General features: G+C 43.4%; 2 protein-coding genes and 1 long non-coding RNA gene across 3 annotated transcripts in view; 1 reads left to right on the top strand and 2 right to left on the bottom strand.

Annotated features, from left to right (window-relative positions):
• Positions 1-3603, bottom strand: part of LOC114766171 (uveal autoantigen with coiled-coil domains and ankyrin repeats protein-like) — a 31276-nt gene extending 27673 nt beyond the window's left edge. Inside the window, exon 1 of the mRNA XM_028956819.1 lies at positions 3380-3603. Coding sequence (XP_028812652.1) covers positions 3380-3427 — 48 coding nt within the window. The 5' untranslated portion in view covers positions 3428-3603. The remainder of the gene's footprint in view (positions 1-3379) is intronic.
• A 3828-nt stretch (positions 3604-7431) lies between these two features.
• Positions 7432-8406, bottom strand: rxfp3.3a1 (relaxin family peptide receptor 3.3a1). Its single transcript, XM_028957101.1, has one exon. The coding sequence runs from the start codon at positions 8404-8406 to the stop codon at positions 7432-7434; it is 975 nt and encodes a 324-aa protein (XP_028812934.1).
• A 1487-nt stretch (positions 8407-9893) lies between these two features.
• On the top strand, positions 9894-12253 carry LOC114766242 (uncharacterized). The gene is made up of 3 exons (XR_003742760.1): positions 9894-10219; positions 11145-11219; positions 11333-12253. It is a non-coding gene; the product is annotated as an uncharacterized LOC114766242 (long non-coding RNA).
• The last annotated feature ends 658 nt before the right edge of the window (positions 12254-12911 follow it).

Below are 12911 nucleotides of genomic sequence, written 5' to 3'. Positions count from 1 at the left end.
ATTAAGACACTCTTAGGAATGCGCGCGTGCTCTCTCTCATATACACACACACACACACACACACACACACACACACACACACACACACACACACACACACAAAATATACACCTTTATTCCAAATGTGGCTGACACAGTGAGAGATCATGTATTAAGTTACGGATTCAGGGCAAAATGGGAGAGTTCACAATGGCTGCTTTCAGCACCCTGACGCTTTCTTTAGGGTGGACTACATGGGACTGCTGCAAATTCCATTGGGTGATCAGTTTACATTTTGGCTAGAGCAAAAATGCAGCACATACTAAGCTAAGCAATCTAAGATAATGAATCCCATGATACAATGTAAAAGGGAGACATTCAACAGAGATCATGATGATATCATGATACTAGATACACTACAGGACAGTTGTAAACTATACGATCATGGTATCTGCTGTAACAGAGAACAATTACAATTTTAGAAAGCAGAATTTTATCACTGCACTTTCTAAAAGCAAAATAATTTAGTTTGTAAGGTCTAAGTTACTTTAGATGCATTGATTTTGGCAGCATATTGAAAATATGACACTAAATAAATGATCACAGCCCATCTAGCAGTCTCAAACAAGCCATCTGTGGTGCTGGTTAGGAGAAAACCTTATTCTCCTGCAGCACTCTGACAGACCCATTTCAGTCCTATGCACAGCACCCTGTTTTATCCCGGTGCATTCCCATTCCCTGCAACCATGCAGGCTTTCAGTCCATATAGTTTGTTTTCCAGCAGTTTGAGTTCCACAAGCAAACAGCGCAGTGTCACATGCAAGTTTTTTTTTATGTGGATTCCCTAAAGTGATTAATTTAAGTTGCAAACATGTATTCAGACACTACTACCTAAGCATAGTTAGTGACAAAATGCAATTTGTGATATACACCCTAATGTCTTTTAGCTGATAACAGACAGGACCCGCTTCCGACATCAAAATCAATGAGGGAAAAAACTAGTGAAAAGTGAAAGTGAAGTGATTGTCATTGTGAGACACTGCAGCACAGCACACGGTGACACAACAAAATGTGTCCTCTGCTTTTAACCATCACCCTTGGAGAGCAGAGGGCAGCCATGACAGGCGCCCGGGGAGCAGAGTGTGCTTTGCTAAGTGGCACCCTGGCAGTTCGGGATTCGAACCAGCAACCTTCTGATTACAGGTGCGCTTCCTTACCCGCTTTTAATAAGTGAATGTCCCACATGTATTGTACACACATAAATATACATTTATAAACACTGTGTGACATACATGGCAAATTTACCTTTACATGTTTGATTTAATTTGCCCTGGTAGGCCTGCATTGAGTTTTATAGTCCTACTCATGCATTAACCATGCAACATTATTACCCATAATGAAATTCTTGGTCAAAGTCAACTTGACTACACATAACCAGAAACAGTAAAATATATAATGTCCTATTAATATAACATCTGGTCAGCAGTGGTGGTTCAGGCAGAAACTGACCACCGATGTACGGTGTAATAGTGATCAGAAGGACAAACTGCACAGAGCACCAGTCTCTATCTGTTTAAAAGGTGTCTTTACACAGATTTACATCATTAAGTTAAATGGATTTCAGTGTAGCTCCGGCCCACACTTATTACCTCCTGGCAAAACACTTCCTCATTCCACGGCGTGGCTCGATATTCAAGACACCGGGTGATACCTCCGCAACAATGCAGAGACAATACAACCGAGATCATTTCAAACTGGGCCATCTGAAGCGCTGATCCCAGTATGCTTGCTAAGGGCGTGTCACTAAAAGCCACTAATGTGTAACGCAAACACGCCATATTGTAAAGCGTCCGAGCAGCAGAGGCTCGGCTCACGCTGCACGTTCAGACAACCCCGGGAGTTGTACAGGTTAAGATTATGCAACAAACTCTACGAATACGACATTTCTGACATGGATGTGCTGAAAGGGTTGAAATGTAAATTATGCTCTTCTCTTCTCTGGGAGTTCAACGTGAGGATAATAGAGATCTGAAAGCAGATTTATCACTGATCTACTAAAACCTGCCAAACTAATACAAAAAAATATATACATTTATATTGCTGTATTACACACTCCCAAAAAGAGCGGTATAGGAATGCGGACCAAAAGGTTGCAAAACCTCAACTTGCTGACTGGTTCCAGTGGGCGAATAAGACCTGGAAATGATTCAGATGCTTTTTTAAAAAGAAAAAAAAATTAAACACGGGTCTTTTTAGGATGATCCGGAAAGAAGCCTAATTTTTTTCCTACCCAGCTTTTGCATGCATTTTATTCTGTGTTTCTAGGGGCAGTGGTGGCCTAGCGGGTAAGTAAACATTAAACAAGGTTGCAGGTTCGAATCCCGAAAGCGCCAAGGTGCCACTGAGCAAAGCACAGTCCCCACACACTGCTCCCCGGGCACCTGTCGCGGCTGCCCACTGCTCACCAAGTGTGATGGTTAAAAGCAGAGGACACATTTCATTCTATACGCTGTTTAATCTTGCAACTCCGCTTACTCCACGTTGTCCGAGGAACATTTTTGCAAGAAAAAAAAATGGAAAGGGAAATCTCAAAATGCTCATAGGTGCCCCACGCAACAATGAGCTTCTTAACACCATACATCACATGGCAGCGCTGCTAGTCGACGTCTGGGAAATTCATGTGACAGGCGACACAAGAAGGCCTTTTAAACTTACTGTCCCGTGATGCAGCGCATATCACAACCAGACTTACAAAATGCGCAAACTTAATGCCTCTTTAAAAAAAAAAAAAACAAAAAAAAAAAAACAGATGACCTTTTCTTCTTTTTCCTCCACAGAGTCCCTTTCACATGCAAATTGTCACCAGGAGAAAGAATCAGGCATCCCCAGCTCTAAATAATGCCAGAATGGCTAATAGTGATGGCCCAAGCGCACACTGGAGCCTGGCTTCTTTGTTAAATCCGCTTATGCTGACATTTGCGTGGTTAATTTTTCACCCAACACACACACACACACACACAGACAAATATATTCTGTACTCTGTAAATAAACAAATTAATAAAAGGAGTTGTGATTGCGCCAAATTACGTGTGTAGCGGTCTTCATTTTCTAGCCCACGCGTTCCACATCATCTATAATGTTCGTGCCCCGAGTCTCTGATTGAACCAAATATCACGCGTCCACGTCCTTTTATTTCAGACTCGTTACGAACATCCACATTATTTCCAGATGGGTTATTTCCCCCCTTCTTCATCCCGTTTTCCTCCGGGACGTCTGCAGCCCCAGCTGGCATCAGCACCTCGGGACGAGCGCGAAGTTCCACGGAACAATAAAAGTGTCCCCGCCGCGTCCTGGCCAGCGTTCCCTGTGTGGGACGCAGAGGGGGGAGAGGCGGACTTACAGTGATGGTCACTTCGTGCTTCTTCAGTCGGTACCGCAGACTCTTCATGGTCAGTGCGAGGCCGGACGGGTTCGGGTTGGTTTCAAAGCCGGTTCCACGTGTCGCGCAGACCACAGCGCGTCTAGCTGCGAAGCTGAAGCGAAACAAACTTTCTTTTTTCTCTTCGGTTGTTGTTCTGCCTCTCGCACTCTGACAACGATTTCCACCTGACGCGCAAACCACAATCTCTGGACCTGTTGCGCGACTGACGGGGACCTCGGCCAATCAGCCGCGGCAGCAGCCTCGCTGTGCAGGGATTGGCCAATCGGCGTTTAGAGGAGGCGGGACTTCCCGATAGAGCGTCACTCCCTACACTGTGGACTCCATGGGAACTGGCCTGCAGGCGCTGACGGGACGTTGATCCTACCTGAAAACAAGGTCTGGGCGGTGCAGAAACCTCCAACAAGTAACGAGAGCAGTTTCGGTGCCAAAAACGCGTGCCTAAGGATCGGGGAAATAATAGTTAAGCAAAAAAAAAGTAGTTTTTGAATAAAATGGAGGTCGGAACAACATAGAACAAAGTAATGAAATTATGTTTGCATTTACACAGAGCAGTTTACAACTTCACCATCTATACTAGACACAAAAAGTTAAGCAGGAAAGGGTTAAAAAAAATCTTTAGGTGCCTCCTGCCGTATACAAATTAGGTTAAAAGGGGTCAAGGGTTAAACAAACAAATGGACTGCAATTGTAAAAAGCCTTCATAATTATCAGCCCAGCTAATTTAAAGCATGTAGCAGGGATTCATTTTAGACGACTAGGGCCCCCTTCTGGTCAACTAATGGATACGAGGAACCGGTAGGGTTTAAAAGGAAACGGTGCTATTTTACTGGGGCAAATATTTATGGTCAAAACTCAAATGCATTTTTTTCTACGCATGCTGAAAGAGGCTGTGAGGGCTGTCTTCCTCTTCCAGTGGTCCTCAAGGTCACCATAGCAACGAGGTTACCATGGGTTTCTACTGCATCTTGTAATTACATCCATGTCTGGTGTCATTGAAAGCGAAAGGGGGAAAAAGACAGATAAACCTCATGGGGAGTCTGACAGCAATGATACGTGCGTTTCAACGTTTAAGCAACCAGCTGCTGCTTTTCTCATGTGTTGCGATGAAACACAGAGGAAACACGCAGTCTAAATGTAATTACGCTTCTTTTTTGCTTCTTCAGTCCAAAGCAAGTCCATTTAACAACAAAAGGAAAGCAATGGATTTATGTACATTTTGTTTTGGTGGAATTGGTTTAAATACGGTTCTGGTAAAAAATATGGTACAGGTATCAGTACAGCAAAATGCTTTTTTGTTTCTAACCAGAAGTCAAATAAAGTGCAGTATAGCACTGGGGCAAGATCCAAAATGTATTAAAACATTAGATTTACAGAGGATGTAGATATAGATATATAAGGTTAAATGTATATTGAAAAATAAGCATGAAATATGCACTTTTCATTTCTAAGAGAAATAAATGACCATAAATGTGAGCAGAGGGATGGGCACAGAGCCTACTAGATTTACTTTCTATAAGAACAGAATTTTGTGTTCAAGGGCATAAAGTGCACAGTTTCTGCAAGGCAAATTAGCAGCTGACCTAAACACATCTGACATTTGATTACTTTAATGATCCTGCACCCAGCTGATCTTGCATATTACTTAACAAATCCATGAATATTCATACACAAATGATTTCAACCCATTAAATGTGTTAGGAAAGTGTTTCTGACATGAAAATTAAAATAGTTTCCAGTCTGAAAGATATCTTAGCTTTATGCATGGTTGGATGGTTATTTTTTTTCCAAGCCACTACTTTCAGTCATCTGGGGTACCGAAAAAGAGTTGAAGTGGAAAGTGAAGTTCAGTACTAGTCTCAGTGGACTGAAAAGATGAAATGCACTCTAGCAATCCCACTGACATTCTTCAAAGGACTAATATTCTTTCAGTAAACACAAAGGGGTCTGTCACACAAACATATGAAAGTAAATCATAATTATGGCAATAACTATTCAGACTATTAATTTGAATCATGAATGACTCATAAAAACAAAATTTTAGAAAATGTATAAGTATTACTTTGAAACATCAGAATTATTAAATCCAGAACACAGATCACAAACTGTTAATAATTCTTATCATAAAGGCTTATATTTATATGCTATTAAGAACACCTTAAGTCAAATATAATGAAGAAAAGAAAAAAAATTGTTATAAGATAAATGTGAAAAGAGGTAATGATTATCAGGTAGGAGCCAAGTGAACAGGAAGTGAGAAACCCTGTCAGAGGTTCAAACACCCCTCACAACCGCTGCATTGCTGAGCAAAACACTTAATTTTGCATTGCTTCATTGACTCCGCCTTTGAAATAAGTTACTTGGAGTTGCTGTGGTGTTTCCTTGTGTGCAGAAACCAGAGTAAAACGTTGGAGAAATAGGCAGCTTAGGCTCGAAGAAGACAAAGAAGTGGATGATGAATGACTGTGTCAATCAAGACAAAAGGACTGTCCTACTCCATTATGTCAGGCCTATTCTGAACATGTTTTTTTTTTTTTTTTTAATGAAACTGCCTTTGTACTAAAAAGCCATAGCGAAAAATCAAAAACAGACTTCTTAATTTATGAGAAGAACAATGATCTCTTAAATTAATTGATAAGATAAGAATGGGTTTTACCATTCTTTACCATGGTCACATGACAACATTCAAAAGGCTACATTAGTTAATACTGCATTTCTATGCCACTTGCTTGTCAACAAATTATCAATGATATTTTGTGATGAAAGATTCTTTTGGCAAAAATACATCCTGAGGGTAAAACATCTTGGTGGTCTCTTCCTACTTCATCTGCAGGAAGAGACAACAAGACATGACCCAAGGTTAATTTAACAACAGGACAGCATCTCCATCCTGGTGAATTAACCAAAGATCTTATTATTCCTGCAAAGAAAATGAGCAAGGTCAGTCATACATCAAACATGCCATGCTCAGTCTGCTCAGCATACCAGAGATAAACATCCAGATGAGACCTTTCCTGCATCCTCGTCCTCTTCACATTGGTTGCTGATAGATGTTCAAATCTTATGTTGGAACATCAGGTTAGGCAAAATAAGTGAAAGCAAAAAACTTTTTGAGAAAGAGAGTTTTCCCAACATCATTCAACATCCAATTTATTTTACTTTATATACTTGTTCCATTGCATGTGTCTTTGTGAGTATACAATATGCTACTCCCTTAAGTGTGGCCTATTTGGGATCAAAAGGCTCCCTTTGTTTGGAATGCAGTTTGAACTTTCGAAACTACTCCATGAAACTACTAATGTTTTAACTGACGTGAGATAAGAAATGAAGTCCAGTGTAGATAGAATCTCTGAATGAATTTTACAGTCTATTACCATGGTCAGATTACAACATTGTGCAAATGCAAATCACCAAAAACATTCAAAAGGTTACAAGAATTAACATCATCCATGTTACTGTATTTATAATGAATTTGAATTGTAAATAAGATCAGCGACAGTGACTGTGCTGGTGGTAAGCAGGTACCTTTTTGCAGGACCACGTTAGCAAAAGGGCACAAATAAAATTCACTCTTCTCTTTAGATGCAAAAGTTTTCATTACAGAAACACAGAATTATTATAAACTGCTGAAAATGGACAGTCTTCTCCATTTTCTTCACAGGTTCCGAGAGCTCTCCTCCTCTTGGCAGCACACGATGGCAAGATAATACATGAATGCTTCTTAAGAGCTATTTAGAGTGTTAGACTCTGAGGTGCTAATTCAGTAGTCTTTGTCACAAGCGCAGTTCCCCTCACATATGATTCATTTTTTAATACACAGTGATTAAAACAGGATGCCGCAAGGTCACATATAGACATTCCACCAGTGCCTCCATATAGAAAATTACCGGAAAAGCCAACTTCCAAGTGAAATGCCATGCACAAGTTACTTTACCCTGAGGTCATTATGGGATTTTATAGAAAATCCCACATTAAAGGGTAGATACAAATTCCTTTATCAATTGTATCCATATCTACTCCCGGGAAAACGCATCCCTCAGTTTCTTCCTGAACTCCTTCCTCATCAGACAGTAGATGAACGGGTTCAAGCAGCTGTTGGCATGCGCCAGACACACTGTTATTGGGAACACGTACGTGTGAAGCATGTAGTATGTTCTGTCCCAGTAGACCACATTAAATTTGACCAGCACACCCCAGAACGTGATGGCGTGATTGGGCATCCAGCAGAGCAAGAAGGCCAGAACCAGGATGGTGACAGACTTGGTGACCTGGGTTCTGAGCCTAGAGTTGTTCTTCATGCCCCTACGCCTGATGATCCTCAACAAGAGCAAGTAACTTATGGAGACAATGATCATGGGGAAGATGAAGGCTATAATGATCTTCTGGAGGTGGTAGACGGCCAGCCAGTGCTGTCCCTCGGGGAACCTGAGGAGACAGAGCTTCTCTCCGGCCACGTTGGTCACAGTGGAAAAGATGGACGTTGGTGCAGTGGCTATAGTGGCGAGAACCCAAAGGACGACGCACACCCATTTCACCGAGCAAGACCCACCTTGTCTGGTACGGTCCTTCAGGGCTGAGGCAACCGACCAGTAGCGTGTGACACTCATGGCAGTCAGGAAGAAGACGCTGGCGTACATGTTCATCACGGTGACTGACAGGATGATCTTGCACATGGCGTGCCCAAACGGCCAGCTGAAGTCCAGCGCGATGTCCACCGCCCAAAAGGGCAGGGTCAGGACGAACTGGAAGTCAGTGGCGGCCAGGTTGAGGATGAAGACGTTGATTTTGGAGGTCCTTCTCTCCTGCTTCACGCGGATGAAGAAGAACACCAGCAGGTTTCCGATTAAACCCACTGCGCACACGACGGAGTAGGTGAGGGAGATAAATAACCTCAAAACGGGACTCCTGTCGGCAGTAACGTCGATGTCCTCCAAGTTTCGGAAGCGGTCCTGGTCGGTGGCGATGCCGCTCCGATTGGTCTCCGCCATCGCGTCCGAAATGCCCCCCGCTTCACCGCGCGCCAGTGCGCAATGGACACTCGTCCTTCATTCCCAGATTTCTTTACGCGCATCCGATCCAGCCCTGGCCGAGCTCGGTCTGCGGCGGCAAATTTACGTCATGCGCCTCACGGACACCCTGCCTCTGCGCCGCGGGGATTGGCGACTGTGTTTGAGTGGCATGAAACTTTACTGCTCTGCAGCCTCTGATGGTTTTCCCAGCTTAAACCAGCAAGATCAGCAGTGGGGGCCGTGCGGGTTAAGGAAGCTGACTCGTGATCAGAAGGTTGCCTGTTCGAATCCCGAGACGACAAGTGCCACCGTCCCCACACAGTGCTCTCCGGGCGCCCGTGGGGGACACTGCTCCCCCACTGCTCCCTCTGGGAACATTTCACTGTATGCACTGGGTGCTGTGCTTTGCTGTGCTCTGTCACATGTGACAACGGATCACTTCACTTTATCTAAACTAAACCCGTAGTGTTTGACATAATACAATACATTTTACATTTACAGCATTTATCAGACGCCCTCATCCAGAGCGATTTACAGTAGTTACAGGGACAGTCCCCCTGGAGCAAGTCTTGCTCTGGGACACGATGGTAGTAAGTGGGATCTGAACCTGGGTCTTCTGGTTCATAGGCGAGTGTGTTACCCACTTGGCGACTACCACCATAACATCTTTGAAATGTATTCTATTTTAGCATAATTTTACATATGTAATATATTGAACCAGTCGTGCCAAAAGAATAACCAACCGAAACAAGCGCATACGCCAAATAATTCTATGTAATTTTAAGGAGGTACCGGTAAGTTTTGTAATGTTACTGAGATGCCCCATATTTAAATGCTAAAAACTGCACAGCGTGTCTCTACTGTAAAATGCTAAAATAATCCCGCGTAATCGTTGGTTTGGTCTGTGCGTAAAAACGCGCACAGCAGGCTAAGAGGCGCAGTACCGGATTCCGTGACTGTAGGTGGCGCTGTGTCGCGAAAGACGGAGCGCGGCGGGGAATCACAGACGAAGAAGACAAGCGGCTGGAAAAACCTCGAGGTGTTCCGAGACTGTGCTGTCGCGTAGAATAAAAACGCTACACGTTAGTTGTTAGCTGAATAAATTGATTATTGGGTGATTATACAGCACGGGGCCTCGTCATTATGCTGTAGCGCTGATTATTTTGACCGAAGCCCGGACGTGATTTCTGGCCACGAAACTGTGTGGGACACCGTGTCCACGTTTTTCTCCTGGCTCCTTTCGCCCTCTTATACCTGTAACTACAATATTTCCACTGGTTTGATGGCCTCGTGTCATCTTGGGTGGATGTAGGGTGGTAGTAGCCTAGTGAGTAACACACTCACCTGTGAATTGATCTCTTCATCGATGGTAACTTAGCACGTTGTAAGTCGCTCTGGATAAGGGCGTCTGCCAAATGCCGTAAATGAATCAGAAGACCCAGGTTCAAATCCCACTTACTACCATTGTGTCCCTGAGCAAGACACTTAACCCTGAGTTGCTCCAGGGGGGGACTGTCTCTATAACTACTGATTGTAAGTCAGTCTGGGTAAGGGCGTCTGATAAATGCTGTAAATGTAGTGTATCCTCTCCGATAATAATCAGATCCAGGGAATCACTTCTGCAAAGTGCAGCCGCATGGTGCCAGGATGTTTCAATATTCTTTTGTGTGAGCGTTTAGTGCAGCTACTTTGTACAATGCAGCAGGACGAAGTGCAGGAATTTAGGAACAACCTCCTTGATGATGGATTTCCACCAAATGGTACATTTTGAGGAGAAAGTTCCACATTTCTGGTAAGCTATCCATCTAGATGGCTCCAACAGGAATAGACTTTCATTTGTGTAAAAAAAATTACTTTTCAAACAATCAGTTTAAAATGTAACATATATCGCATTCCGCAAACTGCCATAAATTTCTGATCGCAAATGGATTTTGGCAGATTAGGGCAGGGAATTTGTGTAATTCTGTCACAAGGATCATTGATGTTTTAACACTAGTATTGATCTTAGGAGCCTGTACTAATCAGTTCTCACAGTGCACTTCACTCAAGCTGCCATTTGTAGGTCACTTGATGTCATGTGACGACCACAGCAGTGTTTTTTTTATACTTTTCCTTGTTGAATGAGATTAGATCTCATAATCAGTACGTCGTTTAGAATACAGTATAGAGATGCCGCATCTTTCTTTTTTTGATTGGCTGCTCTCACTCAGGCATCTCCATATTCCTCTCCTCTATGCATGTACTCACCACGTCCATAAACCTCCTACTAGGCATTTCTGGTTTCCTCTATTTGCAGGCAGCAGCATCCTTCTCCACACATACTCAGCATCTCTTCTCAACGCACATCTGACTTTTCCTCCAAACAGTTCAACTCCAGCTGTCCCCTCTGATAAACTCCAACTCCCAATGCAAATCGTAACATTTTCAACTACTCCACCCCCAGCTCTGCTTCTTGTCTTCTGGTCAGTGCTGCTGTATCCAAACTGTACAGCATGGCTGCTCTCACTACCATGTTCTACACCAATTCCTTTACAGACACGCTTTCTTGCACCTGCCTCCTGGCACTGCTGTTACTACAGGGTAGTCGGCATTAATAGAAGCCTTTGTTGCCCATACCAGGCAGAATGGGACAATACGGAAGTGAAATATGCATGTGTTCACAATCACACAGAGACACTATGAGCATAACATTGGAATTTTTACAAATTATTTTCCAGAGCACTTTTCCAAATTGGTCCAGGACAATCCCAATACCTGCGACAAGTTTTCGGATGCAGTGATGTTCGTGCTGTGTACGAAACAACAAATCACAACACATTTTTCTTTTTTTCTGATGTTTGAGAGAGAGGCCCAATATCCCTCGGAGATCATTGTCATTCTCTGTATTGAATTATGTGATTGGCAGTGGTGACCCTGTGGGTAAGGAAGCAGACCCGGAAGCAGCAGGTTGCCTGTTTGAATCTGTCACAGCCGTCACTCTCCCCCCACGCCAGCAGGGGGTGCATGGCCACTCACAGGGAGACGCAGAAGAAGCCAACATGCGCTATAAACATCCGGTGGCTCCACTATTAAACCGTGAGCTCATTGCATGTTAACTCCCAGTGCTGCGAGCATTTTCAGATTGACCAAGCTTTTGTTTGCCCTCAACGTTGCCAACCAACCGCCTGTTCCTGGTTACCCCGCCAGCTCTGTCCCTTGTGTCATCCGACTTCACTGTTGCCGACCAAACGACGTCCCGACTGCCCGTCCCGGCAGCCCACACGCTCCTGCGCCATCTGTTTCGCGCTGTGACAGAGTCCCAAGCCACTGAGGTGCCACTGAGCAAAGCACTGTCCCCACACACTGCTCCCCGGGCGCTTGTCATGGCTGCCCACTGCTCACTAAGGGTGATGGTTAAAAGCAGAGAACACATTTTGTGTCATTGTGTGCTGTGCTGCAGTATTTCAATCACTTCACGTTCATTCATGAAATGCACAATGTCTCAATGTTGCAGGAAAATCCAAGGTAAAGCTCCCCTATTATGGAAATTTCACTTTGTGAGATTTTTTTAACATAAATATGGGTTACGCTAGCCTGTCCATGGTCCTTCAGTGGCTAGAAGGGGTGATTGTTCCCTTAAGTCATCATAAGGGGAGAGGTTACCTCCCTTTTCTCATACTTTTTCCACCCAGAATTTTTCCCACCCCTGCACTAAAAAAGTAATTGATCATCATGGCTTGAAAACATGCAAAGCATTGCAAGAAAAAGAAGTGTTGATGACGTCATTTCCGCAAATGCCCGCGCACTTCTATAGGCCTCCCTCCCCCTAATTTGCATTTAAAGCTACAGACACCAAAACGGTGCATCCTATGTAAATCTCATTGTGGGACTGGCTGAAAGTGGCTGTAATTCTGCACCATGGCTCAATTTCAGTTATATATATATATATATATATATATATGTGTATATAAAACTTTGATTTTGATACCAGGGACAGAAAGGCAATCCATATAAATACATTTGCAGTGTTGACCCTTTTTTTTTTTTTTTTTTTCAAGACCTCTGCAATTCGCCCTGACATGCTGTCAATCAACTTCTGGGCCACATCCTGCTGATGGCAACCCATTCCTTCATAATCTTGAAGTTTGTCAGAATTTGTGTTTTTTTTTTTTTTTTGTTTGTCCTCCTCCAATCCTGTAAAGCGCCTCAGTCCAAAACAGCTAGAGAGCTGGAGAGCCTGTATTGGTAGTTTGAGCTCCTTTACTAAGCAGGAATAATGCCATTTGCAGAATAATAATGAGGTTATATTGAATGTGGCAGGATGGAAACATAGATGAAACAGAGGCGAAAAGGACTGATGGGTAAATTCAGAACAGTCAATTGCCCGAAACCTGGCACAGGCAAGCATGTTTTGTTAGATTCCAGATTGGACTGTGTCACATGCCCTAGAAAGGATGGCGTATTTTTAAGCAAAGTTCAGGATGTTAATACTGTATTGATCCACA

Source organism: Denticeps clupeoides, chromosome 16 (genome assembly GCF_900700375.1).
Source record: "Denticeps clupeoides chromosome 16, fDenClu1.1, whole genome shotgun sequence".
NCBI lineage: Eukaryota > Metazoa > Chordata > Actinopteri > Clupeiformes > Denticipitidae > Denticeps > Denticeps clupeoides.
The sequence above is the reverse complement of the archived record's forward strand: the minus strand, read 5'-3'. Positions and strand labels throughout refer to the sequence as shown.

Excerpts from the sequence above, each read along its gene's own strand:
- rxfp3.3a1 (XM_028957101.1), bottom strand. The coding sequence starts at position 8,406 with ATGGCGGAGACCAATCGGAGCGGCATCGCCACCGACCAGGACCGCTTC.